Source organism: Salvia hispanica, chromosome 4 (genome assembly GCF_023119035.1).
Source record: "Salvia hispanica cultivar TCC Black 2014 chromosome 4, UniMelb_Shisp_WGS_1.0, whole genome shotgun sequence".
Classification (NCBI taxonomy): Eukaryota; Viridiplantae; Streptophyta; class Magnoliopsida; order Lamiales; family Lamiaceae; genus Salvia; species Salvia hispanica.
This window is the reverse complement of record NC_062968.1, coordinates 38,380,956-38,408,033: the sequence shown is the minus strand read 5'-3', so window position 1 is coordinate 38,408,033 and position 27,078 is coordinate 38,380,956. Positions and strand designations below refer to the sequence as shown.

The 27,078-nt window shown below is 34.3% G+C and overlaps 5 protein-coding genes across 9 annotated transcripts; 3 read left to right on the top strand and 2 right to left on the bottom strand.

Moving 5' to 3' along the window:
* Positions 1–190: 190 nt before the first annotated feature.
* Positions 191–3,562, top strand: LOC125219256 (probable protein S-acyltransferase 16). 2 transcript variants are annotated; one of them, XM_048121181.1, is made up of 7 exons: positions 191–585; positions 2,145–2,249; positions 2,331–2,432; positions 2,527–2,595; positions 2,691–2,789; positions 2,860–2,955; positions 3,073–3,562. In XM_048121181.1, exons 1-7 carry the CDS (start codon positions 313–315, stop codon positions 3,184–3,186), a joined length of 858 nt encoding a protein of 285 aa, XP_047977138.1. In that variant the 5' UTR covers positions 191–312; the 3' UTR covers positions 3,187–3,562. The 2 variants fall into 2 exon arrangements, with proteins under 2 accessions (XP_047977138.1, XP_047977139.1); XM_048121182.1 differs by having other exon boundaries at positions 192–585; positions 2,157–2,249.
* Positions 3,563–16,929: 13,367 nt separating this feature from the next.
* On the top strand, positions 16,930–19,404 carry LOC125218656 (suppressor of disruption of TFIIS-like). Of its 2 annotated transcripts, none has more exons than XM_048120373.1 (9): positions 16,930–17,084; positions 17,776–17,830; positions 17,911–17,976; positions 18,071–18,168; positions 18,252–18,289; positions 18,383–18,470; positions 18,559–18,888; positions 18,963–19,028; positions 19,101–19,404. In XM_048120373.1, exons 2-9 carry the CDS (start codon positions 17,782–17,784, stop codon positions 19,257–19,259), a joined length of 894 nt encoding a protein of 297 aa, XP_047976330.1. In that variant the 5' UTR covers positions 16,930–17,084; positions 17,776–17,781; the 3' UTR covers positions 19,260–19,404. The 2 variants fall into 2 exon arrangements, with proteins under 2 accessions (XP_047976330.1, XP_047976329.1); XM_048120372.1 differs by lacking the exon at positions 16,930–17,084 and adding an exon at positions 17,490–17,616.
* Positions 19,405–20,052: 648 nt separating this feature from the next.
* LOC125185207 (mitochondrial inner membrane protease atp23-like) lies at positions 20,053–21,279 on the bottom strand. The gene is made up of 5 exons (XM_048081707.1): positions 21,007–21,279; positions 20,817–20,938; positions 20,608–20,745; positions 20,433–20,531; positions 20,053–20,357 (listed from the first exon to the last, which is right to left on the bottom strand). Exons 1-5 carry the CDS (start codon positions 21,128–21,130, stop codon positions 20,229–20,231), a joined length of 612 nt encoding a protein of 203 aa, XP_047937664.1. The 5' UTR covers positions 21,131–21,279; the 3' UTR covers positions 20,053–20,228.
* A 625-nt stretch (positions 21,280–21,904) lies between these two features.
* LOC125217752 (mitochondrial inner membrane protease ATP23-like) lies at positions 21,905–24,064 on the bottom strand. Of its 3 annotated transcripts, none has more exons than XM_048119277.1 (5): positions 23,936–24,063; positions 23,750–23,871; positions 23,537–23,674; positions 22,437–22,535; positions 21,905–22,246 (listed from the first exon to the last, which is right to left on the bottom strand). In XM_048119277.1, exons 1-5 carry the CDS (start codon positions 24,033–24,035, stop codon positions 22,118–22,120), a joined length of 588 nt encoding a protein of 195 aa, XP_047975234.1. In that variant the 5' UTR covers positions 24,036–24,063; the 3' UTR covers positions 21,905–22,117. The 3 variants fall into 3 exon arrangements, with proteins under 3 accessions (XP_047975234.1, XP_047975235.1, XP_047975236.1); XM_048119278.1 differs by having other exon boundaries at positions 23,750–23,863; positions 23,936–24,044; XM_048119279.1 differs by having other exon boundaries at positions 22,136–22,258; positions 23,936–24,064.
* A 94-nt stretch (positions 24,065–24,158) lies between these two features.
* On the top strand, positions 24,159–25,209 carry LOC125217754 (UPF0161 protein At3g09310). Its single transcript, XM_048119280.1, has 5 exons — positions 24,159–24,309; positions 24,390–24,462; positions 24,545–24,604; positions 24,692–24,832; positions 24,908–25,209. Exons 1-5 carry the CDS (start codon positions 24,187–24,189, stop codon positions 24,964–24,966), a joined length of 456 nt encoding a protein of 151 aa, XP_047975237.1. The 5' UTR covers positions 24,159–24,186; the 3' UTR covers positions 24,967–25,209.
* Positions 25,210–27,078: the final 1,869 nt, after the last annotated feature.

Below are 27,078 nucleotides of genomic sequence, written 5' to 3'. Positions count from 1 at the left end.
TTGGAATTATCCGACAAAAAATTGACTTTATCTAAAAATGTGGAGTAATTAAAATGAATCACGATTCACGAATGAAAACATTTTTATGTGAATTTTAAACATTTAATACGGAATTGGACAAAATGCTAATAAAAATAAAAAGAAAACTGGAAAAATTTAAAACCCATTAAAGAAATAAAAGTGGCAGCATCGGCAAACCGCACCAAATTAAAACCCCAACCAGATTTCAGGCCCACTCGCCGGGGACGCCGCCGTAATCCGCCATTACGCCGGCGCCTCCGTCTCTTGGCAGTTCGGTGAAAGATCAACGGAATGGGGCGCACGTGCAAGTTCTCATTCCACGTCGCCGTCGTCGCCGCGGCAATCTTCTACATCTATTTCTCCACGGTGTTCGTCTTCATTGACCGCTGGTTTGGCCTCGGATCCTCTCCCGGCATGCTAAACGCCGCCGTTTTCACTTTCATTGCACTCGTGAGCATATCCAGCTACCGCCGCGCCATTTACACCGATCCGGGTCGGGTCCCGAGCTCATTTGTGCCCGATGTTGAGGACGCCGACACCCCGATCCACGAGATCAAGCGCAAAGTTAGTCATTCTTTTGTTTTTCTTCTGTTTCGCCTATTATTTTGAATGTCTTCTTACGGTATTTCCCTCGTGATTTTGTTGCCTTGGAGGAATTTGGGCGTTTTAAGTTAGTGCGGAATTCTTGCCAAAATTGATACTCCTATTTCTCTCGCCTTTTCCAGAATTGCTGTTGTATTCTGAAATGTCTGCTTAAATCTAATGCATGTGCTGATTCCGCTGATTTCGGAGTTGTTTGTGAACTAGTATTATACAGCTGTCAAATAATCTGCAGCTTTTTCAATACTTGAGTCATTTTAGTTTGTCCAGTGCTGATTCTAGCCATGTCCCTTGTGATTTAAAATTTTCTCTTACTTTCATTCTATTGTATTTGAAAATTAGGTTTGTCCCCATGTTTTTTGGAGTTTGTTCTGGAATTGATATTAGAAAGCTAGATCAAATGTTTTATGCTGATTGGTCTACAAAATTGGACTTTGATAGGCAGAAATCAATCCCTAAAGATTGGAATCATCACGATGCTGATTGGTGGTGTTAGCTTATTTGGCCTTGGCTTAAATTTGTTGCCTTGATTTTTTTTGGGATTATGTGATGTCATTCAATGGTTACAACCGTGTCATAAAGTTGGGGTCTTGAATTTCTTTCTCTTGAAAAATGCAAATTGAATTTGAAGTTAGCATAGTTCTACCAAATATGGTTACCAGACAGTAGAAATACTGGTTTCGAGTTTTCATTGTTGTTGTTGTGTTTCGTCCTTGTATGAGAGCCAAATGTCAGTTTTTGAAATTCTATTTTTCCTATCCTGCTCAGCACGTTAGTATAGTCCTTTTTCTTTAGGTGGGACTTTTGGCCACTTACATTAGTTTGTAACATAAGCTTGTTGATAGGTTATCATAATAGCGGTGGTGTCGTTTATAGTTCATTCATTGAGCCCTCGAATCAAATTCTGTTTGATGCGCGGCAACATTTAAATTGAACTCTATTGTGGTAAGGCCCCTTTGGAGATGTCTTTATTGTTGTGTTTCTATGTTGGGTTCTGTTGGTCTAACAGATGGCGTTTCTTGCTACCCAATATATGCAAGCAAGATGTCAGTGGCTTAAGTTACATTCCCCATACTGCATGAACTGTTGATATAGTCATTTTCTTTAGGCTGGTGCTTGTGGTTGGTGGCACTAGTCTATAACTCGAGTTTGTTTGTACTAGGTCGTCATCATAATGGTCATTGCGTCATTTTTAGCTCATTTATCGTGTTTCCAGATGAAATTCTATATGTAACTTTTAACTTCAGAAAATTAGTTCACATGAAATTTGTTTCCTTGATATTATCAACCTTTAAGTGATAGCATTTGGCAATTTAAATGGGTACTATTAGATACTTGCTTAAATTGCTCTTAAGATAGCCTTTCGGATTAGGTAGAATACTCTAACTATTGGAAACGTGAACGCATTTGTTCAGACAGCAACATTTACTTAAGTGATTCTTTTTCGTCTTTTTCCTGTAGTTTATTTGGTGCTGGATGTGGAAGGGCATGATTCTTAAATATGATTTCCTGAAGTTCTTCAGAATTGTCTGCAGGGTGGTGATTTGAGGTACTGCCAGAAGTGTTCGCACTATAAGCCTCCTCGGGCCCATCATTGCCGCATCTGTAATAGATGTGTTTTACGAATGGTATGCCCAATCCATGTAATGCTTCTCCATTTTCTCGACTGCCCTGTATAATGCTGTTAAACAGTTGCCTCTTGATGCTAGGATCACCATTGTGTTTGGATGAATAACTGTGTGGGGCACGGAAACTACAAGATCTTCTTTGTCTTTGTGTTTTATGCTGTTCTTGCTTGCGTATACTCCCTGGTACGCTTTACTTTGTGATGCACCCTTGTTACCTTTGTCTCGTCTGCATTCACGCTTTGATATGAATCATTTTATCGACCTTGTGTTATTTTAGGTATTGCTTGTTGGAAGTGCGACAGTTGATTCTCATCAAGACGCTGAAGACTCTTCCAGAATAATACATGTGATTACTTCTAAGTTTGTTTTTTGTTTTTTGTTCTATTGCTTTCTCTGGATTTATATTCTTTGTTGTTGGACTGACTAATGATCTATATACAGGTAATTTCAGGTTTACTGTTGGTACCCTTGTGTTTGGCGCTAGGATTTTTCCTCGGGTGGCACTTCTATCTTATTTTACAAAACAAGACTACAATCGAGGTTCTTATAGTAGTTTCCTTCTACTTTTCGGCCAAAAAGAGTAGTCTTAATTTATTTTTTGCCTTGCCAGTACTATGAAGGTGTAAGAGCGATGTGGCTTGCCGAGAAAGGAGGCCAGATCTATTCACATCCATATGATATTGGCACTTTTGAGAATTTGACAGCAGTTAGTGCTCTTTCTGTCTCTTGTTTGCTGCTTCAAGATCCTTTAGTACCATCTTTCTGGAAAACTCGAAAAGAATTTTACTTGTCAAACCTAATTGGTTGTCTTCATCTCCTACAGATTCTGGGTCCAAAAGTTCTGTGCTGGCTTTGCCCCACTTCAGGACATATTGGGTCTGGCCTTCGTTTCAAAACCAAATACGATGCCATCATGGGATTGTCGACTCCAGATTGAAGACGAGTCTGTGGCCTCAGATGATATACACTCAATACTCTGCTGATGATGGTAAAGGATAGTTGCAAAATTCAAACATGTAGTATTAACCAAAAATAGTCTTGTAGCTGAGGTCAGTAAGCTTTCTCCTGTTCGAGCTGTAGCGTGTTGTATCATGTAGGTTTTGTTTCATGCCCACTTCTCCGCGTTGAGTTGGAAGTTTGAGCTTCCCTCCGGTAATCTGTATAGAAGATTTACAGCATTCTGATGTACAAAAAGGCACTTAGCACCCCAGTTGGCCTATACAAGTAGAGGAGCAGGAAACTGTAATCATCTGATCACCAAACATTTTTCTTGCAATACATGGTTTGTATAATTTGATCTGATTACATTTTTAGATCCCAGGTATTTCCAATTGTTTGTATTTACATGGTCCGCTAACTTAGGTCAGTAGCCCTGCTGCACAATCTCAAACACAGATTTAACCTGATAATTAAAACTTAAAATTCTTAAAAACGAAATTAAAGATACATAGTAGTAATAAAACTAGATCTTAAAATCTCGCCATTTTCATTTATAATTTTTAAAAGAAAAGTTAAAATAAATGCAAATATGAAGTATGAAATAAATTATTTCCTTTGTATTTGATTTAAAGACCCGTTTTGATTCGGGGGATGTTTTAAAATATTTTTTTTACTTTCTAAAAAAAATGAGTGGTTTGTTAGTCATATTTTTATATATTGATTTTCTAATGAAATATGAGCGTAATGATTTAATGGATTGTGCGTCCACACCTTTAAACTACGGACGTACCGAAATATGATAAAATATGACATTATTGTACGTAGAGAGATGGTAGTAGTGTTTCTTATGCAGCCCATTTCAGTCCAGCCCTGAGCTAAACCAAATTTATTAGTAGAAAAAACAGTTCAGCCCACTTCAGTTATGACCAAACTAGGCAGCTAACTGAGTCTTCCTGGCTGGCCTACCCAGAAATAATTTTGCAGTGCCAAAATCGATTTTTTTTTTCAACGACAGAAAGAGCTAAAATAAACAAAAATTGCTACAATGTATAAATCATATATGAATATTTTAGGTTGGGGTGTTTCAACGAACCCAAGCACCATTAAAATTCGCCACGAATCACGATTACCATCTTGCTGCATCATGTCTAATTTCTCTTTAATCGTTGTTGTTTTTTTTTATTTTTATATAACTTTAGCGTTCTTATCGATTCGAATTGTTGAAGCTGCGACTTTGATAATGCTAGAGTTAATATTCTCTGAGTTTATATTCTTGAATGAACATAATGGATTATTTCTTGCAGTTCTGCTGACTTTTACTTTTACTTTGATCTAAATCAATGAAGAAATTACATGGAGTTAGTTAGGGGCTTAAGCCCCTACTGAATTAAAATACTCTATATTTTCATTTATATAACATCGTCAAATTTTTTATAATTTATATTAATTATTATGTAAAAATTCCTATTAATTATCACAATAAAACATAGAGTAATTGTGCGTCGATCCCTGATCCGAATTATTCTTGAAACTGCAAAAAAGGTGAGATACATCATACAAGTTGAATTTCTGTCGAAACCAATCATATTCTATTAATATTAAATTAAAAAAAGCGCATTCTCATTTAATAATTAGTTAGGACTATCCAACCTAAATAAAAAACTACGAATTTGATTGGTTTTTTTTATAATAATTGTAATAATAATAGTTAATATTTTTGATCCAGATCACACTATCAAAATTAGTGGGCCGTGCCATTTTGAGATGGATAAGGTCATGAGATTGGCATCAACAATTAGTAGACTATTCAAAATTTATAATTCATTCGTCCCATAAAAGTTAAGTAGTATTTCTTTTTAGTCCGTCCCAATAAAGTGAGTCATTTTCTTTTTTAACAAAAGACAAAACATCTAATCATTCTTACTTTATCCATCATCATTTACTTTACTCTTTCTTATCTTTTCTACTTTTTTCATCTCTCCTATTTATTTAATATAAATTCTTAATCTCTGTGCCCAAAAGTTTTATCTCAACTTTTATGGGACAGGGGCACTGATGGAGGCAATTCAAAACAAGGGGGGATGGTGGTTCCCCCAAATTTTTTTCCTTTTCACTACTATTATTATTATATATATAATTTTATTAGTAATGTATTTTATAAATTTTTCAAAAAGATAGCTGTGAATATTGAAGGAAGAATCGTCTAAGGAAATAAAATAAAATATAAGCTTGCTTCCTAGAGATGACTTCTCTTCTTTTGACAAAGAAAGTGTATTCAAACTTGCAAATTTTTATCCTTCCAATTTTTCAAGTATTGATTTGAGATCTCTTGATTGTCAACTTGATATACTCATGGAGAATATGAGAAGAGATAATGGCTTTCAGAATTTGCAAGATCTTAGTTCTTTTTCAATGAAGCTTGTTGAAACAAAGAGGGATGTGGCTTACCCCTTTGTCTTTTTGCTTATCAAGTTGATTTTGATTCTTTCAGTTGCTACCGCAAGGGTAGAGAGAGTATTTTCTGGAATGACGTTTGTAAGAATAAGTTGCGAAATAAAATTGGTGATCAACCTGATGATTGTTTGGTAACTTACATTGAGAAAAAAAATGTTTCTACAAGTCTCTGATGATGATATAGCCCATCACCTTGAGAAAATGAAGACTCGTAGAAAAATAAATTAGATGTTATGTATAGTTTTTGGTTTATTTTATTTTAAAATACATGAGTTAAAAATTGAATAATATTTCAAATATTATTTTACCATTATTTTTTTATTTTCTTAGTGTTATTTAATTATTTATCATACGACTCGTACCCTAGATGATAAATCCTGGATCCACCACTGGACGAAGGGAGTAACTTTTGTGGCTTACTTGCTGCAAACTGCCATCTTTTAGAAAAAGAAATCTTATTTTCATGGGACTTTTGTAATAATAAGCACTCGTTAATGAACATATGTTATACTACTCCACACATATTTGTGGTTGTAAGAAAACACTAAGCTTAAGTTTTGTTTGCTCCACACTTGTAGTATATTTTATGGTTTAGTGGTCACGAGATTTTACACTAGTTTTTAATTTTTATGGTTATTTAAAAGATTTACGTTAAATAGTATTCCATATATTATGATGTGATGGGATGTCATCAACTATAAATTATAACACATGAGATGAGCCAATGACAGCCACGAAATATGCTTAATTATCATTCGAACCATATATATAAAAGTATAGAAGTGGTATAAGAAAAGGCCAATTTCTGAGTAGGAGTTGACACTAATTTTGTTCATTTTTATGTGGATGACCTTATGTTGATGGACAAATGGCTGTAATGACAATAAAAATGGGAATTTATGGCTTTTGAGCTATATATGACAGAGGAATCCTATGTAAAGTGACACATATTTTATTGCTTCCATGTAGGATAGACATTGAAAACTTATCTGTTTTGTGGCATGGAAATTAATAGTTAATTAATTGTGTACACTTTGCCATCAAAAGAGATTAGACGTGACTCAAGTAATCTGTACGAGGCTAGCTAATCCTAATTACTCCATACATAAAGTATAAGATATGAATTATTATAATAATATAATAAAGAGATAGATTTTGCCAAGGGTCCATTTATTTTGGACATGGATTTTAAGAAAATTATATTTTTTGAGTTAAGCGGGGAGAATAAAATATAAGCGGAGAAAAAGTAGGAGATATAAGAGTGTCCACAATACCAACGCCGCAACGCCTATGGCTGCCCTGGGGAGCGCCACAGTAGAGGAGAGAGCGCCGAGGAGGCGGCGAGGACGGGGCGGTGGAGCGGCGGTCAAAAATGTTTTTTTTTTTTTGACATTTTCTTAATTTATTTTGTGATGACTAGGCAGGCAAGTTTTTGTGGCTGTGCCGCCTTATTGTGGACACTCTAAAGAGAGAATAAAGTATAAATATAAAGGTGTTGCTTTTTGCCAAAAAAAAAAGAAAAAAAAATTCGATTACTTACAGTGGAACAACCAAAATGAGAAGTTCATTACTTATAGTGGAATGGACGAAGTATGCCAAGATGATAACAAGATCATGTTAAAATTTAAGATAGAGTAAGACTAGATAAACTGTTCAGGAGTAGTAATTATCATAAAATTAGTTTGGTGTTTAGCATCCTAGATTATGTATATCAAAGTAAATGCTATTGATAATTGGGAAAAATAGTAGGAGTATTAGTTTATATTGGTGATACTTAGGCATTTTATTTGTGATTCATTAGTCTACATTAGTTAATTGAGGAAAAAGTGTGGTGGTTTAATTAATCAACATATTAGGCTGTATCTGACTAAATTGAATAAATTAAATATATTACTCCATTCGTCCCATAAAAATATGTGCACTTTCCATTTTCGTCTGTCCCATAAAAATATGTGCATTCCAATTTTTGAAAAGTTATATCAATTTAATAATGTAGGTTCAACTATCCCCTAATACTACTTTAACTATCATTCCCCTCCTCTCTCTTACTTTACTATACCAGTCTTCTCTCTCTTACTTAACCAATTTTTTCTTAATTCTCATGTCGTCCCAAATATACATATTTTTTTGGGATGGAGGGAGCATGATTTAATTTGGCTAATTTGATACTAATCAATGAATTTACTAATTTGTATAATCCCTGTCGATTGATTGATGAACAATGAGGAATCAATTAGGAAAACGTTGTGGAAGCTTTGATAAAACTGGATAGATGATCAGATAGATTGAGTGGATGTTCACCCAACCTAAATGAATTTAAGAATGTGGAGTAGTAAAATGACGCCAAAGAAGTATGATTATTGACTCAAAGAAAGATTGTCCAAATTTTGGTTGAACTTGACCTTTAAATAGGTAAGAGACATCCTAAAACTAAAAGGAAAATCTAATTTGCAGAAAAGCATTTCAAACCAATTAATAATAGTCAATAACTTTATATCTATTTACTCTATTTAAAGGAAACACTAATTTATATATAAGCAAAGCAAATTAAGCCAATTAATATTAATCATTAATTTTTCATCTACTTATTCTATTAACTAGGAAAATAAATATCCACGAAAAACAACTTAACAACGATGATTTCATCATTTATCATTGCCTTTCATTGTGGTTGAATTTATTGACTTATAAATTGATGGGAATGTATGTCTTCAAAATTGAGTATTGCTAAACAAGTTGAGTCAATTTAAATAGATTTCACGGTGAAAATAGTCATTGGATTGACATCTATTCCATTGGAGGAGGCCCAGAGGTCCAAGTGGGATTCTTAATTCATAAGACTCTGCCTCATCTTAATTGAGCTTAGTTTTACAAGGCATTTATGAAGGAAGTCAATTTCATGGATCAAAGGTTCATATGTTTTGGTATCTAGAGCCATAAGTTTTTGCCTTGCAAGAGTTTGGTTGGATTCCTCATTTTCCTTGTATGATCGGAATAGGAGTAGTTAGAGATAATGGTTGAATCTGAAATTCTAACCATATGTAATATGTTGTTGTTCAGTGGTGTGTCTACAAAAATATAGCTCAACATTCCTTGATTAGTTGGTCCATTGATTGGCTGAATATTAGTATTACGTACCATGCTTTGGAAATTAATAGTTAAATTGCGGATCAATTCCTAAAGCTAATTTGTCGAGGATATATTTTCCCTATTTGAGGAGTGTGTGTTTCCTAGCCCACTATTGTTTAATTAAGCCTTTAATTATGAGTGATATTAGGTGAGGATTGGGAATAGGGAGCATTAATTGGAAAGTGAGCTCTTCATAATAACCTTCCTACTTGCGTGTGTGTTGGTTTTTTTGCAAACCACAATGGGACTTGCCCCTCCCTAGTTGTTCATATTTTGCTTGTGTAGTTCCACCATATTGTTAGGGATTTGCAATGGAAGACTTATATAACAAATCAAATAAATTAAAAAAAAAAATTATTTGGTCGATTGTATAATTAATTGCTTTCATGCTTAAACAATTAATTACATACTTAGAACGCAAATTATTCATATAAGGAATTAAATCCTATAGTTTGATCAAACTTATAGGACTAGTTCTAGAAATGAAATAGAAATTGGCTTGAATAAAAGTTGAGAAATTTGAATCCGTTAAGGGAATTTTGGAAAGTTATCTTTGTTGAGGGCTCGAGGCTAGGGATTTTGATGTATTCTGAAAGATATACTATGTCTCATGTCTCGTCTTCAATTTATAGTAATATACATATTGCCAGATTATTTGTTGGGACAAATGATTTCATTGAAGTGTTAAGTAGCATTTGTTACTATAAATAGTATGTTACCGTGTCTTTTTCATTAATTAATAGATATGAAGGAAAGATGGTTCTCAACAAAATAAATACTCAGAAGGTCTTGATCTTCAAAAAATATATGTTCAAAGTGTTCCAGCAGCTATATATTCTGTATGTAATACTAATTACTTATCCCTTGGTTTAAAAAATATTGAATATATGTATTTATTTTTTATAATAAGGTGTTGTGTGTACTTGTTTTTAAAAATAGAGGGAACATCTTTTTTAGTCCACGAACTTTGTCAAAGTATCATTTTAGATCCGTAAACTTTGAAAATATCATTTGAGGTCTGCCAACTATGGGTTAATATCAATTGAAGTACTTTTTTACTATTTCCAAGATTTTTGCAGGACGAAAATACCTTCAATATTTTTAAGGGTATATATTTTTAATAAACTTATCATATACTCATATTTTTTTATAAATATCTTTACTATATGTTTTTGATGAATTTTCTAAATATAATTTGACCTTCAATATTATCACTTAATTTTATGACATGCAAGAAAAGATCCTTTTTTAATTTTCTATTATTAAAAAAAAAATTCTTTTTTCAATTAAAATTCTTTAATATAAAAAATTGAAGAAGCAATTTTACTTTCATGTCACAAAATTAAGTGATAATATTGAAGGTCAAACTATATTTAGAAAATTCGTCAAAATTATATCGTAAAGATATTTATAAAAAATATGAGTATATGATAAGTTTATTAAAAATATATACCCTTTAAGGTATTGAGGGTATTTTCGTCCAGAAAAACTTGGAAATAGTACAAAAGTACTTCAAATGATATTAATCCATAGTTGATAGACCTCAAATGATATTTTCAAAGTTCACGGATCTAAAATGATACTTTGACAAAGTTCGTGGACCAAAAAAGACGTTCCCTCTTAAAAATAAGTATATTTGAACCTATATATTTATATACTAAAATAGTATGATAAGAAAGACCAAACAATAGTCTTCTCTTTTCCCTTCAAAGAATATTCTGGGATACCATTTTGTACTTAGTTTATTGATTCAATTATTGTTCTGATTAATTAAAAATTACTATGGAGTTATGTCATAAGACTGGTCATTTTCGGTTTGACATTAACATGGGAGTATTAGTATAGTTAATCTTCAGAATTTGTAAAGGAATTTTCTTGTGTTTACACACAAGCAAATTATTTTAATGAACGTACTTCCAATTTTCAGAATTTGTATGGAAATATGCTTGTCTTTACACACGAGCAAGTTGTTCTACTATATATTACCTATGTACCTCCATATAGAAGCAATTTTTTTAGATTAATTAGTGTGATATATATTTAGTCAAATTTTAATGTTCATTCCAAAAAAATACAATATATACTTTACAAGTTCCTAAATTACACAATATAAGAAACATTCAACTGACGATAACGTTCTTTAAAGGATCTAAACTTTTACAAAAATTAATACGACTAAGTATTGATATACTAATCAAAGATAGTGCACTTATGTATATGCAATAAAGTTGACGAAATCAAGTGGATGTGCACATCATTCCAACGTCTGTAAAGTAAATATCTATATTTGGAGACCAGTTAAAATACAAATCTCATTACAGTGCAAGCATGAGGACATTTATATATACTGTAGAATATTCACAACCTCATGATCTTCGCTTGCACTATTCATGAATTTCATAACTATATTTTGAATTACTATTAGTTTAACAAACGTACAAGCAATATTTTAAAAACCAAATCTATAAGTGAATTGTCAAAATGAACCAGTTTATCTATTGATTGGCTAGCTCGAAACATTAGAATAAAATATAATAAAATATGCTACATAATATACAAAAATAATAAAAAATTAATGCTTGGTAAAATATAATTAAATACTATTATTATACAAATACTAATATTAATTAATTCAATTATAATATTAAATAATTGAACATCAATTATTAGATAGTGGAGTGTAGCCAAAACACGAATTATTATTCATTTCCCCCTAATAATAATATATATGGATGATGGGGACGTACCATTATAAAAATGAAGAATCAGACTCGACTCAGAGGCAATTCTTGAGCATACAAATGATTAAATTTGGCGTAGCAAGTTGTATGTGTTCAGCACGTATTGCGAAATGGTTCCCTTTTACTGGAAAAATGAACAAAAACAATTAATGGAATATATAACTAAGTTTTACGTCAGATAAGTAAATTAATCTCACAAAAATGTCAGAGCATTCACATTCACATGCACATTCCTCCCATCACATCATCATTCTCTTTTTTTTCTCAGCACTAGGCCATAACTCTCATAATAGACATTCTTTCCATACGAGTTACTCCTCCCCATACCTCTCACATTAATTTGCATTATTCATTGTTTTACTGTAAAACTGAAATACAAGACAATATATAACATGAAATTACTTCATTAAAAACATTGAAAATTACAAATACTTAAAAATTAAAATTAAAACACATAAAACTTAAATTTATAAAAATGAAAAGTGAAAAAGTACGTCAATGCTGTAAAATGTTTATGTATGACCAAATTTCTTCTATTAACTCTTCTTGGAGGTTGCGGTGGATTTGTTTTTCATGCATAGAAGCACGACGGGCTACAAACTTGCGAATTTTTGGAGGCAGGCCTTAAGTGTGGGGTCGCTTACCACAGTCGAACTGGAAGCACCCGATTCTTTTATTTATTTATTTATTTATTTTTTCAACTGTAGGCACCCGATTCATCTTGTCATATCTTGACGTTGTCTCATTCATTTTCAACTATCATGTTATTCATTATTATAGTCCACCGTGCTTGGAGGACCCCAAATGCATGCTCGATGTCACTCTGAGCTGTCTCATGTCTCATGCTTATGACTTATGAGCGAACAACATCGGAGTTGTCAGGCACGTTATCATCTTCACAAAGATAGGCCATTGTAGGTAGATCTTATGTGCCAAATAATACTCCCTTCGTCCCACAATAAGAATCATGTTTTGTCATTTCGGTCCGTCCCACAATAAAAGTCATATTTTTCACTTTTACCATAAATGGTAAGTAGACCCCACATTCTACCAACTTATTCAACTCACATTATATTATAAAACTAATATGTATAAATGAGACCCATATTCCACTAACTTATTCATCCGACTTTTCTTTATACTTCTTAAAACCCGTGCCATGACTAAATAGGACTCCTATTGCGAGACGGTGGGAGTAGCTTATATTGTACGAGAGACCATTGGTGGCCAACTGTACGCCCATTGATCATCCAAAATGGATCGATTTGTTCAACACATTGAGATCGTTGCTAGACCTAACGACTCCGAAGTGTGCATGCCAGATCCACATACGTTGGTCGGCAAACGCCTCCAGCACGATAGTCCGATGTGGGCCCTTGTGGCCGCTAGTAAAAGCAACCCTCCATGCCACGAGACATAACCTGAAAAACGCCAATAATATTAGTGTATTTAAACTAGGGGTGGTTCGGTATACCGCACTGTGAGTGTCATACCGTATACCGTACCGAAAGTTACAGTATGACAAAACCTCATACCGATACCGTACCGAACTTTTCGGTATACCGTAGGTTGGTATAACGGAAATTCGGTAAGGTAGTTTTTAATACCGCTACCATACCGTGTTTTCGGTATTACCGTACCGCATTTCAGTATATCGTACTTTTGTGGTATACCGAACTGCGGTACAACATACCGTTATAGTACCTGTTATACCGGAAAAAAATCTATTATACCCAAAATATTCAAAAAAACAATTCTATTTTTTATTTTCGTATAATAGAGAATTCTACTTTTAAATTTTAGTATAAATATAATATAAATATAGTATATAGTATGTTTATGTATATAATAATCAATCGGTATACCGGTATACCGAAGTGTCGGTATATATCGACTATTCGGTATGACGGTATATGTCGGTAATGCGAAGATTCGGTATGCCACGATATACCGCGGTATAGGAAATCAAATACCTTTAACGTACCGAATCATTCGATACCGTACTGAAAACTACGGTATACCGAAAAATCGGTATTTTCGGTATTTTTTCGGTACGGTAAGTCCGGTATTCCAGTATATTCCCCACCCCTAATTTAAACATACTATCATAATTAGAAAGAAAAAAAATGTTTCCTTTCATGGAACTTTTTTTCTAAACCTGAACATCTCAGGAAATCCATGAACAATCACGCATGTTCACCAGCATCTGGACACCAACATTCATTTCAGTTTCATATTATCATTTTTTGTTTCCGAAACGTGGACAATTTTAAAAAAAAAGTAGCGTAAATAGCATGTTTCGAACCTAGGTCTCAAATTTCGCACAAGGACTCCCCACCACTAAGTTGCGTTTCAATTATCTTTACAGAAAAAAATAAATATATATGTACATAATCTGAAAAAAACCAATAATATTGGCGTGTTAAAACGCACCATCGTAATTGACGTTTTTAAACACGACAAACATTGAATGCTTGTTACACATCCTTTTCGCGCGAACTCCTATTCTTGAGAAGATCAAGCTCTTTTGTTCTCAGTTGGGCAGGGAAGTTGAAAAAAAGTACTTGACAAATGTCAGTCATTCAGATAAATGTTGTCCGCAAGATAGTATCCCATGTTATAATGGCGTCCATTGATTGTGAACGCCATCACCGAGACTCTATCATTTCAAGACGTCGTTAAATATGTTGGAGTGGTTAACGTCGTTGGTGTTGTTCTTGGAGCTGGCAACACCGAAAAACACATGCAAAATCAAAAGTTGGTGGATAATCGCTGCTTTTAGCACCATGTTTGAATTAGAGCTATGGTGAACGCTAATATACGAGCCCGCTAATGTTTCCAATCGTAGTGCGTGCAAATGATGATCTCAAGCATGCTTGGTAAGACATTACATGACTCCTGCATATGGATCAATTGCTGAGAGCCAAGAGATGTGGGTAACATCAAATGTACAGTGCCGCATGCATAAAAAATGGCGCGACATATTAATTTCAAGCATTCTTGACGAATTGATCGACACATCTTTTAGAGACAAGTTGTTGGAACGTCGATGTGAACTTTTGAATGAACATATTAAATATGAAATATTTGCTTTTCGACACAGACTTTTATGTAGTGTTGTTTGTAAGTTAATAAAAAGAGAATAAAATAAGAGAGAGCGAATAAGTAGAGATTATGGATTTCCATTTTAAGAAATGTTTCATTTTCAATGGGACAATCCAAAACGAAAAATGTCATTTTTATTGGGACAAATGGAGTATTTGTTGTGTGCATGAATAAATCTATGTGCAATTTCATGAGGCGAGTGATGACAACTTCTCATGGGATTTAGTATAATAAAAAATGGATGAAAGACAGTACATTTTGAATTCTTCTACAAGCAAATTCCTGGAATTTTATTTATACACTTAGTTTGGTTCAAATTCAATGCATTCAAATCGATTTGCTGGCAACAAAAAGTAGTAATAGCTAACTCGAACTTGCAACTAAGGAAATCCCCTACCTTTACACTAGCTGGCAAGTTCAAACATAAAAGTTTCAACCTAATTTAGCTAAAAATCCATTTTAGTGATTCGGACAGGTCAACAAATTGTTTTCAATGTTGTAAGCAGGTAACTAACTAATTACTATATGAACTTTTTGTTCAATTTTAATTATTGAGTTGTCTGAATTGTTCGCGTTTATGTTTTGGATTAAGATTTGAAGTAGCAGTATTCCTTTTTAATAAATTTACTTTTTTATTGGATTGAGGTGACAATTAATTCGATCTAACTCAAACCAAGCACAATGGCAGTAATCCGAATATATTTTCTAAATTCTTTTGGCGATACTAATTAGTTAGTTACTAGTAGTTGTTTTTTATAGTAATTTGATTGGTATTATTGTAACAGCAAGGAGAATATTTTCATTAGGTAACAACAGTAAAGTTGAAATTATTCTCCAATTAAAATAAATAACTAAAAAGTTGAAATTACTTAATTAAAATTTCTAAAATTATAGTACTCATTAAATACAAAAATTTACATAATTTAAATTCTTAAAATAACTAAATTAAACATATAAAAATGCATAATTTACAAAAAATAAGTTACCTAGATTAAAACTTTAAAAAACCATAATTTAAATTACTTTGGAAATAGTTCGCCTTGAAATAGTTCGTGCAGGTGTTCATGGCATTTTCTATTCACTTCCATCATTACTAACTAATCTCATGTAACAGAATGTACTAAATTGAAATACGAATGAAATTTTTTGTATGATTTATGTAAACTTCAAACTTTTTGTACTAATATGAAACAAATGTAAAATTTTTTGTATTGATTTATGTAAACTTCAAATTTTTTGTACTAATATGAAACAAATGTGAAACATTTTGTATGAGTTATGTATTTACCCAAGTGGGTCTGTTGTAGCCTTCCCATTCGCCTTCCTTTTGGCCACTTTATTCCACGTGAAACGACTTTCGGGCGTAAAAAAACCATGACCATCATTGTTTCTTTATTTCGCCTTTCTGGAATTTTGGTTTTTAAATTCAATTCAGCCTATTTCACCTTCAAATTGCAATGATTTAATCTTAGCAACAAAAATTTGGTAAAGCTGGTTTTTGAAAATTTCAAATAGAGTAGGAAAAAAAAAAATTTAATACGGACTTAAGCTTTACCCTCTCTTTACAGGAGAAATGGTTAATTTAAAGTAAAAATAATTCAACGCCAAAAAAATAATACCATCAAGGCACCAAATATAAAGTTTGATGTATGGCATTGTTTTCATTTTCCGTAAATGCATTATAAAAAAACAAGTAACTAATAGTACTTCAAAACTTAACATCCGATCGAAATACATTCTCCAAAAATGTTATACTAGTTTTTTTCTGAATAATAAAAAAAATCTATTTTCTAACCTCTAATTTCTATTATGTACCTGTACCTCATTATTCTCGACAAGTAATTAACACTCCACACAATTAGAAAGAAATGAAATAATTTATTTTTATGGGATAAAGAACAAAGCAATCCTCTAATGCATATGGATAAGAAATACATGGAAGAGTTGGCCTAACAAATCAGCGTCTTAAACCTCTTGTATTGTTCTTTCACATCTAATCTATCATTAAATATCCAACTCCAAAATCCTTTATATACAAAATGAAAATCAGCATTTCTAAAAAGGAATATGCTGGCATTGCACCCTATTATATGTAGCAACAACTACTTATTCCTCTATAATTTATAATATATCTAATTTATAAAATATCTGGTTTGTATGCAATGGCGAGATCGAAAATTTCGGACAAGCAGCATCTAGAAAGTACACTAATCAATTACTTAAACCATAGTTTAGGCCAATTAATCTTTACAATAATTAATCAAAAATTAAAAAAAAGGGGGGTGGGTGGTTTGCACACGGGTTGTTTGTCTATTTAAGGCAGCGTATGGCATGAATTCTCTTCCCCCTCTCCTCTCTTCTCCTCTGCTTTAATACCAATAATCCATTTTCTACATTGCAATAGAGGATTGCCGATCTTCATATTGTGCTCTCTGTTGCTATATTCGATTCTATTTCCATCCTTCTGGTAAACTTCCTTTCTTGGGATTTTGCCATTTTTTTTCATTTTCCATGCATTTAATGTATTCCGAAGCTCTGCCAATTTATGGGTTCAAATTGTTATGATCAATAAATAAAATGCACAAATGAGGGCTAATGTGAAACTTTGATTCAGGTTAATTTTTTTTTTTTAAAAAAATTATGGGAGCTTTTGGTGCTCTTCATAATTTGAATGATGGAAAGTGGTGTTTTATAATGATCTTCTTAGTTTAATGGAGAGAAAAGTTTATCTTTTTTTGGTGGGGTTTTTATGTTCTGTGAAATTATTCAAGTGGTGTTTGCTTGCACTCAACTTTTGGCCTTGTTTTTTGTGGTTCATATTGTTTCTTGGGGGTTTCGGTATTACAAATGGCAAGATTCATGTAAATTACGCATCCAAAAAGTTTTTCATAATTATACACAAAACCAAACCATCCTAACCATCTCATAAAAAAGAGTGGCTTGATATCATTCAAATAAAGTCTTGATTCATGAACTTTTCCTTTTTCTTTCAAGTTGTGGTAATCAATAACATTAGGAAACTTCCCTTGTTTCCCTAGCCATGAAAAGATGCATATTGAATATTAAACTGAAGTTGATTTCAATTCAATTTTGGTGGAGCTATGTTATCCTAGCACACAATGCTCACATATTTTGGTTTTTTTCTCAATTTGCTGTAGATTAAGATGGAATACAGTCAAGTCCAGGTGCCAAAGTATGATTGCCTTCTCTTTGGTAAGTTTCAAAAGACACAATTTTGAGGGAAAATATGATAAAAGTTTGTAACATTTGTGATTTTGTGTGACTTGTCTCAGATCTTGATGACACCCTTTACCCTTTAAGTACTGGTCTAGCAGCATCAGTCCTCAAGAACATTCAAGGTAAAACTTGTTTTTCTCTGCTGCATATTGTTGTTAATGTTGGTGAAATTTTTTGTTGGTGTCTGATGTTTTCTGAATATGTAACTTCATTCAGCTTATATGGTTGAAAAGTTGGGTATAGACGAGAGCAAAATCCCGGACTTGTGCAATCTACTCTACAAAAACTATGGCACAACAATGGCAGGTCTTAGGGTAAGCCATCCTGCTCCATTTCGTTGTGGATTTGGACTTGGTTACATTCGAGAGCTTATCTGATCACGTGTCTTCCTTTGCAGGCAATAGGCTATGATTTTGACTATGACGAGTACCATAGGTAAGTGGAACAGGACATCTTGCTGGAACTATGTTGTTTTTTCTCCTTTCATGGTTTTATGTTATTAAACGTTCAAAACTTTCATTCTCGCAGCTTTGTCCATGGTAGATTGCCTTACGAAAACTTGAAACCGGATCCTGTGTTGAAAAGCCTCCTGTCTAGCTTGCCCATCCGCAAAGTGGTGAGTGCGTTCAACCTTCTTTGTCGACTTCTAGCTAGCTCACGAGCAATTTGATGGTTCACTAAAAAAAATTTCATTGCACGAACAGATCTTCACAAATGCTGATAAGGTGCACGCGATCAAAGCTCTGAACCGGCTAGGTTTGGAAGACTGCTTTGAAGGGATAATCTGCTTCGAGACTCTGAACCCTACTCACAAAAGCACTGCATCAGATGATGAGGATGACACCGAGTTCATAGGATCAACGCAATCCTCTGCTGCAGTGAATGGAAGCTCTGGGGTTTTCGACATCATTGGATATTTTTCTCAGCCTGATGCAGAGGCATCTGGCTTGCCTAAAACACCAATCGTCTGTAAACCATCAGAATCTGCCATCGAAAAGGCCCTTAAAATCGCCAGCATAGATCCTCACAGAACAGTGAGTCACCACTCACTCACACTCCAAAGCATTAGGCTAATCAATACTCATCAATCTTCATCTTATCCGTGCAGTTATTCTTCGAGGACAGTGTCCGAAACATCCAATCTGGAAAATGCGTAGGGCTCGACACTGTACTGGTAAAGAAATATTCTTGCAAACATATCTGTGTCCCTTTAAAAACAAAGATTTACACATAATATTGAATGCAGGTTGGGAAATCACAGAGAGTGAAAGGAGCAGATTACGCGCTGGAAAGCATCCATAATCTGAGGGAAGCCATACCTGAGCTGTGGGAAGCTGATAAGATTGGCAATGTGAGCTACACTGGCTCAGGGGTTGTTACAGTTGAGACATCTGTGACTGCTTAATTAGGTTTCTATTGTCATTTTCATTGCAAGGGAGATCCCATGTTTCATGTGATCTTCTTTTCTTGCATTTATGTCACATGTCCATTTCAATCAAGCCTTGTAAATGTTTTGGTGTTAATATAAAGTTTATGATTATTTGCAATGATTCTATTTGTGTTATGTGTTTGCCACGTGATTGAATTGCAACGGATGGTTGTTACTTGCTAGTCCCATCTAGCAAGTTGGAATTGAGTTTGTTACGAAATTGAGCTGTTGATTCAAATAATTTTAAAGAGATTGTGAAAGTGATGTAATTGGCAGATTGAAGAAGTAACAAACTAGCTATAAGTCATCATAGTCAAGAATCAAGATTAGTGATGGATTAGTATATGATTAATGACTGTGTTAAAACGGTGTCTTGATAGTGTTGCCATGATTAGTGAAAATACTTGTAATCTAGTCTTTTCGATTTCGTAGTCGATGTCGCTGTCATTATAAAAAAACTGGGGGATTTTGTTTTCTATTAATATAAGTTGCTTTAGAGGTATATATTTTTCTTTAAACTTGCCTTTCTATCTCCTTTAAAAATTATTACTCCGTTTAGGTGTGGCTGGCTTGGCACACCATACACAGTGTATGAAAATATTAAAGTATTAACATATGTAAACATCATATAATTTCTCAATCTATACAAAAGAGTTGTTCGCAATTTATTTGTCTAATATCCTCATTATAGTACTATATAGTCAAAGGAAATAATGTAGTAAATCTTAACTATCCACTGCTACAAACATTAAAAATCATCATTCAGAGCTGCAGAAATGGGCATGAAGATTAATAATTGTTCAAGAATACAAAACCCAGGGAAAGTTTTGCTTAATGAAGTCACAGCTTCAATGAGAATTCAACAATTCGAAAACCGAAATGCTCAAGTAACAAAACATAAGTCTAATTCCCGACTAAGAGAAGCGAACGTGAGAGGTGGAGTAGTCATGGAACTCTGTCGAAGGGCGCTGTATCGTTATAGCAAGTATCCCAAACGCCTTCCACGGCTCTCTTTGCTGCGGCTGGTGAATGGTGTGCAGCCACTGATTGCATTGCTCTCCGCTTCACACATACCTATGGAATCAAGTCAATAAGACATAGTAGTATATTTCAGTAATTTATGATTAGAAGAGAAACAAGGAAACTCACAGGCTCATGACCCTTTATCCTTAGATCATTCAGCTTTAGATGACCACGAAGAATCTCTCTCACATAATGGCAATTGCCAGTGAGATGATTAGCTCGAATCTACTCCAACAAACAGCATACAAGTAAGAATAATACTAGTAATAAAGAGAGAAGCTATGAAAAAAATGTGTGTAACCTCACTGCAAGCTTGATGAGCGCTGTTAGACCAATCGATATTAGCAGCACGACAGTCATCATATGCGTGAATGAGCTCGTGAATCACCGTTTGTACCACCTCGTCTTTAAAATTTAAGAAATTACTGCATATAATAATCTAGAGACAATGCTATTGATGAGTAGACTATAAAAGCGATTTCTGAGATCAAGTAAGTAAAAAGGCCATACTCCATCGCCCCTCTCGAATCCACCAGAAGCTGGCCGACCGCAAGTCACGGCCCTTATGAATTTGCTTCCGATGCTGCAACCACATTTCTCCAAACTCTCCATTACAAATTTGACCCTCGGGTCTGCAACATCAACAATTATCAAAACCCTATCAAAATTCTAATTCAAATTAAATACAAACTTTACTCACCTTTTTTGATACTTTTCTGGATAATAGCCTGGCATTTCTGGACCGTCATTCCGTAGCCCCGGATGGGGGCTCGGGAGTCTGCAGGTGATGGTGTTGAAGTTGAATCCACATCTTCGTCTCCCATTGAAATCAGCCAAAACTACAGAAACAATTTTTATGATGCACATTTTTTTTTTGTTTCATTTTTGAGGTTTTGTAAGCCCATTAGTCAAAGCCTGTGAACTATTCTGCTTTTGACTACCAAACTGCATCTCATCTTCTCAGCCTTGTAAATACAACAGAAATTGCCGAAGATAATTAAACATTTCATATACTACAAAATATTTAAACTTTGTTCCATATAAATACAAAATGTTTCAAGTTTATATAAATTATAAAAAAAATATTCAATTTAATACATTTTGTCATATGTGTTTGAACGTGGTTAACTCTTTACATACGTGACTTACGTAACATGAAATAAGGATGAAAAGTTTTGTACTGTAAAACAATTATTAGAACTTTTTGTACCAACATAAAAAAAATGGTTGAACATTTTGGCTATTAAGTATCATTCGAGGACAGGAAATACACACACGTTATAAAAAACATATACTCCCTCCGTCCCACATAATTTTACCCAATATTCCATGTTGGGCCGTCCCATATAATTTTACACACTTCACTTTTACCATTTTTGGTAGTGGACCTCATATTCCACTAACTCATTCCTACTCACATTTTATTATAAAACTAATACTTTAAAAGTAGGACCCACATCCCACCAACTTTTTCAACTCACTTTCCATTAAATTTCTTAAAACCCGTGCCGGGTCAAAGTGAGCAAAATTATGTGGGACAGAGGGAGTATAACCTTGTAATCCTTTTTCACTAATTTCGAAATGCAAAGAAACAGAGCTGCAAAAATGGACATGACCATTAATGATAGTTCAAGAATACAGAATCAGGGTATACAGATTACAGACACAGTGCAACTTCTGCATATAGATGTCACAGCTTCAGTGACCATTCAACAATTCGGATCAAGAACGATGCTCAAGTAACAAAACATAAGTCTAGTTCCCGGCCAAGAGAAGTGAGAAATCATCAAGCAAGAATGTGTTAGGTGTAGTCAAGGAACTCTGTCGAAGGGGGCTGTATCATTATAACAAGTATCCCAAACGGCTTCCACGGCTATTTTTGCTTTGGCCGGTGAATGGTTTGCAGCCACTGATTGCACTGATCTCCGCTTCACACATACCTATGGCATCAACTCAAGACAAATAGTATTTATAATCAAAGGAAAAATAGGATGTAGTTTCATTTGCAGTTGCACCAGAAAATGAGTAAGACAATTAAGGAAGGAGGTAGAGATAGATAAAGCCATCCATCCACTCCTCAACTGGTAGTATAGTACTATAGTATACTGGAGACAGAGAGAGGAAACTCACAGGTTCATGACCCTTTAGCTTTAGATTATCCAGCTGTAGATGACCACGAAGAATCTCTCTCACATAATGGCAATCGCCGCTGAGATGATTAGCTCTAATCTGCTCCAACAAACAGCAAGAGATTTAAAAAAAAAAGGGATTAAATTCGCTGACCTTTCAGAAATTGGGATTAATTTCGCTAACCTTTCAAAATATAAGATGGAGGCAAGCAAATTTTTTCAGAATAAGGGATTTTTGCTTCTTTTTTATCCCCTTTTCTCTCTCTCTCTTTTTGTTCTATTTATTTCACTCTCAACATGTATCAATTGACCAAATTGCCGAACTCAAATTTGGACCCAAATTCTGGAAAAATAATAGAGAGAATTCTGCAAGGGAGGGATTAAAATACAGAGAAATGTGAAGCAAGTTTTTTGAAGAGATAAGAAATTGAAGATCTGTGGAGATTCAACAGTATCTGAAAATCAAAATTAAGATACCTCCTTGCAACTCTAAGTAAAACACCAGAACTCAACAATATCCGAAAATCCCACCACACCCAAAATGCCACTCCCTCAATTGAAGATTCAAGCTTGCATTTTCAAATTCAAGTTCAGATTTTTATGCAAAAAATTGAACTTCAAAAATAATGAATCAAATAAAGACTGGAGAATAAATGAGCTCACATAAACCAGAATATCAATGGGCTGGCCCACAATTTAGATTTAGGAAGAAAATTATCATCACAAAATAACACTCTCAGCTATATTTTTCTTTCTTCTTTTTCGTTTCACGCTTCCCCTCTGAAATCCATGTAGTTTCTCCTGCCATTGCTTCTTATCACTTCAAAAACTTTGCTTCAAGTTTATCTGTATTCTACAATCCTTATTTCCCCATAGAAAATTTCCGGAATCAAAAAATTGAAGACCTGAGAAGACCATTGCAGAATTCACTAGATTGGGACTAAAATCCAAATTTAATTTCAAAATTTGAAAGGTGAACGGATTAAATTTTTTTTTTCTGAAATCTCTCAACAAGTAGGCATAACAGAAACAACCCCCAACAGTCATATAAATCTAAAAAAGAGAAAAGCAATAAAAAAATACAGCATAGATTATTATAACCTCACTGCAAGCTTGATGATTACTGTCGCTCCATCTGAGATTGGCAACACGACAGTCGTCGTATGCGTGAATGAGCTCGTGAATCATCGCTTGTACCACCTCGTCTTCCATATGCAAGTAATTACTGCATATTTCAATCTAATGACAATGCTATTGATCAGTAAAAGCATGAAAATGATTTGTGAATTCAGGGGATAAGCAAAAAAGGCATACTCCATATGCCCTCGCGAATCCGCCAGCAGCAGGTTGATCGCAATTGACGGCCCTTATGAAATGGCGTCCGATACGGCAGCCAGATTTCTCCAAATTCTCGATTAGAAATTTCACCTTGGAATCTGCGAAATGAAATCTATGAAAACCCTAACCAAACGCAATAATAAAATAGAAAATTACTAGTACTTTTTTTGATATTTTTCTGGATAATGTCCTGGCATTGCTGGCGTTTGTCCAGGAAGGGGGCTGGGGAGGCAGCAGATGAACCCACATCGTCGTCTCCCATTGAAACTGAAATCAGGGGTTAAGAAATTATGCAGATTCTTTATTATCTAAAAAAAGTATTGTAGGCCCATAAAACAAAGCCCAAAGTTGAGTGCCCAGGCCTTATTCAGTTTCATATAACACTTGCCATTTGTTATTTGCTTTCCATTAAAATGGCGCTGCTATTCTCTCCTAACCATATAAACTGCCAAAATCCCCAATCTTCAAAAACCCCTAACTTCAAATTCAATCAACTCCCGTTGCAGTTTCAGCGCAACTCTTCATCTTTCACCGACGTAATTGCTCCCTCCCCCCCTCTCATTTCATTTGTATCTCGTCGAATCGTTGTATGATTTTTGTGTCTCATTTTTGTTAGGGCCTGAAAGGACGGCGCTGTGTACGCGCTTTCAGCGGTTCAGGAGAAGATTCTTCTCGGAGCGGTGTGGAGGGTACAATGTTAACTAACCATTTACCAATTGTCACTGCACTATCTCTCAGATTTTGTGAACTTGTGTGTTTGTCAATTTTCAGAGGAAGAAGTTAAAGATATAGGCGTCAAAGCAGCTCTGTCGATGTTAAAGTTCTACAAGAGTGAGTTTTTTTTTTTTGGATGAATTCTCTGCCGGATAACATTCTGTTGATACTAATACTTTTTTATTTTTATTTCTAAAATAACAGGGGAAATTTCGCCGTTGATGCCAAATAGTTGCCGTTATGTCCCAACGTGTAGTGAATACTCGATGATTGCTTACAAAAAGTATGGAGTTGGGAAGGGGACTATATTGACTGCTTGGCGTCTCTGCCGCTGCAATCCGCTTGGTATCTTCTTCTTCTTCTTCCACTTTTATTTTTGTGCAAAATATCTCATTTAAATGAAATAAATGAATATGATAGGAGGATCTGGTTTCGATCCACCGCGATGGTTTGGGGAGACCACTCCCCCACAAGAATGACGACTTCAACATTGAAATGGCAATGCTGCATGAATATGATATCTTAATTCTCTTGTGAAAACAAGAGAAAAATGGATCAGTAACATGAACAAGCTTTTGTGATAGAAAGAAACCACAAGTCTGTTAATTTAACGCTTTATTAGTTGAGAAATGTGGACATTTGTGTATGTAGGGATTTGAGTAACTTCTATGTGGAGAAATGCAAACTAGTCCACGGAAATGAGTGTTTGTAATTTTTGGCCATTCTCTGTTATGGTATAATGCATGAAATGACCAAAAAGCCCCCAATAAAAATTCAAATTTCCAGCAATTTTGGTAAATGGTGGAAGGAGGAGCAATCTATTTCCTCTATCTCTAGAACCTGTTAGGGAGATTCAATATACATAACAGAAAACAGAACGGATAATTTATCTGAAAGTCGTGATAAATCACTTTCAGATCAAATCAATTTCGGTGGTTTTACCAAACTATTTGATCGGATAAAATTCAAATAAATCAGAAATATCATATGTATATTCGAGATTGAAAACGAACCAAGAGTTGATCAGTTCTTAATCAAGATGAAGGGTTGCATTTGTTAATTTCGAAAAGTTGCATCTGTTAAATTCCTAACCGAATTTAACTGATTTTCAAAGTTTTCGAAATTGCAAATTAGTCCTTTGATTTTAAGAAATTACATTTTCGGATGAATTTCTTATAAAGCAATTTCGTTGGAATAAAAAAATTCCCCAGGGGCTCTGCCCCTTGGACCCTGCTACCCGGGGGCGCTGCCCCCGGACCCCCGTTCATCTGTTAACATAATAATGAATTCAAATAAGCGTGCACTCCGCACCTCCATACTTAAATGATGTATCATTATAATAATAATGATCAATCAAGTTAATCCAATTACACTAAAAAATCCAACAATCCTCCCCTATTTTAGTGCAATCCTTGATTAACTAAAACAAGTCATCTCAAACATTCAAACTTTTGCATAAATGAAATATCGTAACGATGAATTCCACCTTAGTACATTACACATTCCAAACATTCGAATACCCCGGGTGTCTCTAGGGATTGAACCCTGGGAACTCACATTGAATACACGAAGATAATGTACACAAAAGTTTACATACGAATATGTTCTATCTTGACACTATATTTTACTAGCCTATGTCCTTATCCTTCATAAACACGTCGAAACCAAGTCCCAGTTTCTTGATGCGGCTAAACTTCATGCTTATATAGGTAGCTCCTTTATTCTTGCACCTACATTTGCAATTTTCCAAAAGAACTATTAAGAATATATGCATTCAACCTTCTTAACTTGTAGGTCCGAACACATACCTTGGGACGATTTTCAAATGTGTTCCAATCTCCAAATATTAAGTCTTCCACATTGAATTCTGCATCTAGTGTCATACTAAATGGGAATTGGGTATCTTAATATCAGAGACTTGTAGTGGACTTTAATCCCATCCCTATAGCCGATTTGTGTACAAGATCTCTACTTAACCATTTGGTTAAATGATCGGCTAAGTTATCATGAGTTCTCACAAACTCCACAGATATCACACCATCCATAATAAGTTCACGAATCATGCTATGTCTAACACCTAAGTGTCTTGACTTTCCATTATACACTTGACTATATGCCTTAGCCAAGGTAGTTGCACTATCACATCTGATAGATATAAGTGATATCGGTTTAGGCCACAATGGAATTTCATATATTAGATTTCTTAGCCATTCAGCCTCTTTACCAGCTGCTGCTAATGCCACAAACTTCGATTCCATTGTTGAATTCGTGATACAAGTTTGTTTCTTTGATGCCCAACATATAACACCACCTCCAAGACGGAATACCCAACCACTTGTGGAAGAATGATCTTCCATATTGGTAATCCAACTTGCATCCGAATATCCTTCAAGAACAGAAGGAAATCCAGAATATGTCAACCTATAATCCATGGTTCCTTTTAAGTATTTAAATACTCAATTCATTGCTTGCCAATGGATTAAATTTGGATTATGAGTATATCGACTCAATTTTACAACAGCAAAGGCTATATCGGGTCTAGTACTAATCATAACATACATTAGTGATCCAATAGCCTTTGAATATTCAAG

Bases quoted from the DNA above. Each gene is read 5' to 3' on its own strand.
- LOC125217752 (XM_048119277.1), bottom strand. From the start codon at position 24,035: ATGGGAGACGACGATGTGGGTTCATCTGCTGCCTCCCCAGCCCCCTTC. The intron at 23,872-23,935 runs GTACTAGTAATT...TTCATTTCGCAG, and splicing joins CCAGAAAAATATCAAAAAAA to ATTCCAAGGTGAAATTTCTA. The intron at 22,247-22,436 runs GTGAGTTTCCTC...TTGATGCCATAG, and splicing joins AGCTAAAGGGTCATGAACCT to GTATGTGTGAAGCGGAGATC.
- LOC125218656 (XM_048120372.1), top strand. From the start codon at position 17,587: ATGAACTTTTCCTTTTTCTTTCAAGTTGTG. The intron at 18,471-18,558 runs GTGAGTGCGTTC...TTGCACGAACAG, and splicing joins GCTTGCCCATCCGCAAAGTG to ATCTTCACAAATGCTGATAA. The intron at 18,889-18,962 runs GTGAGTCACCAC...TTATCCGTGCAG, and splicing joins GCATAGATCCTCACAGAACA to TTATTCTTCGAGGACAGTGT.
- LOC125185207 (XM_048081707.1), bottom strand. From the start codon at position 21,130: ATGGGAGACGAAGATGTGGATTCAACTTCAACACCATCACCTGCAGAC. The intron at 20,746-20,816 runs GTATGGCCTTTT...CATTGTCTCTAG, and splicing joins GATTCGAGAGGGGCGATGGA to ATTATTATATGCAGTAATTT. The intron at 20,358-20,432 runs GTGAGTTTCCTT...TTGATTCCATAG, and splicing joins GGATAAAGGGTCATGAGCCT to GTATGTGTGAAGCGGAGAGC.
- LOC125219256 (XM_048121181.1), top strand. From the start codon at position 313: ATGGGGCGCACGTGCAAGTTCTCATTCCACGTCGCCGTCGTCGCCGCG. The intron at 586-2,144 runs GTTAGTCATTCT...GAAGTTCTTCAG, and splicing joins TCCACGAGATCAAGCGCAAA to AATTGTCTGCAGGGTGGTGA. The intron at 2,956-3,072 runs GTTAGTGCTCTT...CATCTCCTACAG, and splicing joins CTTTTGAGAATTTGACAGCA to ATTCTGGGTCCAAAAGTTCT.
- LOC125217754 (XM_048119280.1), top strand. From the start codon at position 24,187: ATGGCGCTGCTATTCTCTCCTAACCATATAAACTGCCAAAATCCCCAA. The intron at 24,463-24,544 runs GTACAATGTTAA...GTCAATTTTCAG, and splicing joins TTCTCGGAGCGGTGTGGAGG to AGGAAGAAGTTAAAGATATA. The intron at 24,833-24,907 runs GTATCTTCTTCT...TGAATATGATAG, and splicing joins CTGCCGCTGCAATCCGCTTG to GAGGATCTGGTTTCGATCCA.